The 3,431-nt window shown below is 35.6% G+C and overlaps 1 protein-coding gene across 1 annotated transcript; it reads left to right on the top strand.

Annotated features, from left to right (window-relative positions):
- Nucleotides 1–3: 3 nt before the first annotated feature.
- On the top strand, nucleotides 4–1,361 carry LOC116464678 (zinc finger protein 253-like; the record flags this gene model as incomplete). Its single annotated transcript, XM_032754241.2, has 1 exon — nucleotides 4–1,361. A coding segment is annotated over one exon (1,314 nt), but the record flags the coding sequence as incomplete, so codon positions are not given.
- Nucleotides 1,362–3,431: the final 2,070 nt, after the last annotated feature.

Below are 3,431 nucleotides of genomic sequence, written 5' to 3' on the forward strand. Positions count from 1 at the left end.
ATAAAAGATTCTTTCCAAAAAGTGATACTTAGAAGATATGAAAAATGTGGACATGACAATTTACAGTTGAAAAAAGGCTATAAAAGTGTGGATGAGCATAAGCTGCGCAAAAGAGGTTATAATGGTCTTAATCACAGTTTGACAACTACCCAGAGAAAAATATTTCAATGTGATAAATATAAGACAGTCTTTCAGAAATTTTCAAATTCAAACAGACCTAAGATACGACATACTGGAAAAAAATCTTTCAAATGTATAGTATGTGGCAAAGCTTTTAACTGGTCCTCAAACCTTACTACACATAAGAAAATTCATACTGGAGAGAAACCCTACAAATGTGAAGAATGTGGCAAAGCCTTTAAGCAGCCCTCAAACCTTGTGACACATAAGAAAATTCATACTGGAGAGAAACCCTACAGATGTGAAGAATGTGGCAAAGCGTTTAAACAGTCCTCAAACCTTACTACACACAAGAAAATTCATACTGGAGAGAAACCCGACAGATGTGAAGAATGTGGCAAAGCCTTCAAAAGGTGCTCACACCTTACTGTACATAAGGTAGTTCATACTGGAGAGAAACCCTACAAATGTGAAGAATGCGGAAAAGCCTTTAAGCACCCCTCATACGTTACTACACATAAGAAAATTCATACTGGAGGGAAACCCTACAAATGTGAAGAATGTGGCAAAGACTTTAAGTACACTTCTACCCTTACTGCACATAAGAGAATTCATACTGGAGAGAAGCCCTATAAATGTGAAGAATGTGGCAAAGACTTTAAGTGCACTTCTAATCTTACTACACACAAGAGAATTCATACTGGAGAGAAGCCCTGCAAATGTAAAGAAGGTGAAAAGCTTTGCCACATATCCTCACACCTTACTACACATAAGATACTTCATACTGGAGAGAAACCCTACAGATGTAAAGAATGTGGCAAAGCTTTTAACCATCCCACAATACTTTTTTCACACAAAAAAATTCATACTGGAGAGAAATTCTACAAATGTGATGAATGTGGCAAAACCTTTACCTGGCCCTCACTACTCTCTAAACACAGGAGAACTCATACTGGAGAGAAACCCTACAAATGTGAAGTGTGTGGCAAAGCCTTTACTGCATCCTTAACTCTAACTGAACATAAGAGAATTCATACTGGAGAGAAACCTTACAAATGTGAAGAATGTGGCAAAGCTTTTAACTGGTCCTCATACCTTCATAAACATAAGAGAATTCATATTGCACAGAAACCCTACATAGTGAAGAATGTGGCAAATATTTTAAATGTTCCTCCACTTTTAATAAGCATAAGATAATTCATACTGGAGAGAAACCAGATGAATATGGGAAAGCCTTTAACCAGCCCTCAACTCTTACTAAGTATGAGAATTTATATGAAACATAAACTCATATAAATATAACAAATATAAAAAATGTGACAAAGCTTTTAAAGGAAGTTTTCAACCCTTATTACATGTAATTCATACTGGACAGAAACCCTACAAGTGTGAAGAATGTGGCATGGCCTATAAGAAGTTCTCAATTCCTTTTTTTTTTTTTTTGAGATGAAATTTCAGTCTTGTCACCCAGGCTGGAGTACAATGGCATGATCTTGGCTCACTGCAACCTCTGCCTCCTGGGTTCAAGCCATTCTCCTGCCTTAGCCTCCCAAGTAGCTGGGATTACAGTTGCCCACCACCACGTCTGGCTAATTTTTTGTATTTTTAGTAGAGATGGGGTTTCACAATGTTGGCCAGTCTGGTCTCGAACTCCTGACCTCAGGTGATCCACCCGCCTTGGCCTCCCAAAGTCCTGGGTTTACAGGCGTGAGCCACCATGCCTGGCTACAAGTTCTCAATTCTTAAGAGACATGGTGATAATGCTGAAGAGGAAATCTACAAACCTGAAAGATGTGACAGTGCTTTTAGTAACACCTCCAAATTTCCTATACATAAAAATAAATTACACTAATGTGAAACCCTAGAAATGTATAAAATGTGACAAAGCCTTTATATGGTTGTAACACTGATTGTAGGTTAGATAATTCATACTGCCAAAACTCCTACAAGTGTGAAGAATGTGGTAAAACTTATAGTCAGTGCTTACACCATATTTCACAGAAAGCTATTACCTTTGAGAAAAGTGAATAAGTATGTAATATAGTTTTCATATCCTTATACTTTATGCTGTTATTTCTATTGTGTTCACATGTGAAAGCATGTGATCAATTGTTGCTGCATCAGATATGTTAGAGATTGTTTACCAATTGGGTATTACTTAGAACCTTTTCTATAAAAGAGTAAGAACATTAAAATCTACGACGGATGATGAAAATGTAAGTGGAGCGCCTCTTTGTAGTTAACTTATACTAAGTAATGTATAAGGTGGGGGTTCATGTTCTCATTTGTATTATCGTACCCTATAACTTCATGTTGACACTTTGCTTTGTCTTTTGGATGGCCTGACCTACGTTAACATGTACGCAGAACATCTTAAAACTTTTTTTTCAAAAGTTATAATGAATTAGTTTATTAGTAACAGATAAAAAAAGTGGGGGTTCAGAGTAATATTTTTCTACATTATAGTGAGAGAAAAATTATTATAGTTAAAAGTATTAAATTAGTATATTTTACTAATTGTACTTTCATGTAATAAAATGCAGTACACTTAAAAATTGTTAGATTGTGTGTGAACTTAATTTTATTTTTTTACCATGTTAAGACTATTGTGCATTTAATGAAGCATTATTATGCCACTAACTTTAACCTATTTAACCTTACTCAAGGGTGTAGGTAAAAGATGGTAAAAATATACTATTTGGTTCATAGTGGAATAACATCTCTAGTAATCCCTTTGCCAGTGGCTTTAAACTGTAAATCAGCTGAAGAATATTTTCCCACTGGTTAAATTTTTATTCTTTTTTCTTATTGAAATTAATTATTAGTATTGGTGGGTATATAGTATGTGTATATATTTATGCCTTATATGGCATATTTTGATTCAGGCATACAATATGTAGTAACTACATTAGGGTAAATAAGGTATCCATCACCTCTAGCATTTATCTTTTCTGTTACAAAGAGTGTAATTAACACTTTTAGTGTATAATTTAGTGAGGCGGGTGGATTGCCTGAGGTCAGAGTTCAAGACCAGCCTGGCCAACATGCTGAAAGCCTGTCTCTATTAAAAATCCAGAAATTAACCAGGCATGGTGGTGCAAGCCTGGAGACTGAGGCAGAAGAATTGCTTGAATCCCTTAGGTGGAGGTTGCAGTGAGCTGAGATCATGCCATTGCACTCCGGACTGGGGAATAGAGCGAGACTCTATCTCAAAAAAAAGTGAAAGAAATAAAATCCTTACGTTCTTAGTCCTGAAAAATTATTAATAAACAATTGTTATTTAGTTTTTTTTGAACATGTGGTCTCTCTGC

This window comes from Hylobates moloch, unplaced genomic scaffold, assembly GCF_009828535.3.
Source record: "Hylobates moloch isolate HMO894 unplaced genomic scaffold, HMol_V3 SCAFFOLD_1274, whole genome shotgun sequence".
In the NCBI taxonomy this organism is placed as follows: domain Eukaryota; kingdom Metazoa; phylum Chordata; class Mammalia; order Primates; family Hylobatidae; genus Hylobates; species Hylobates moloch.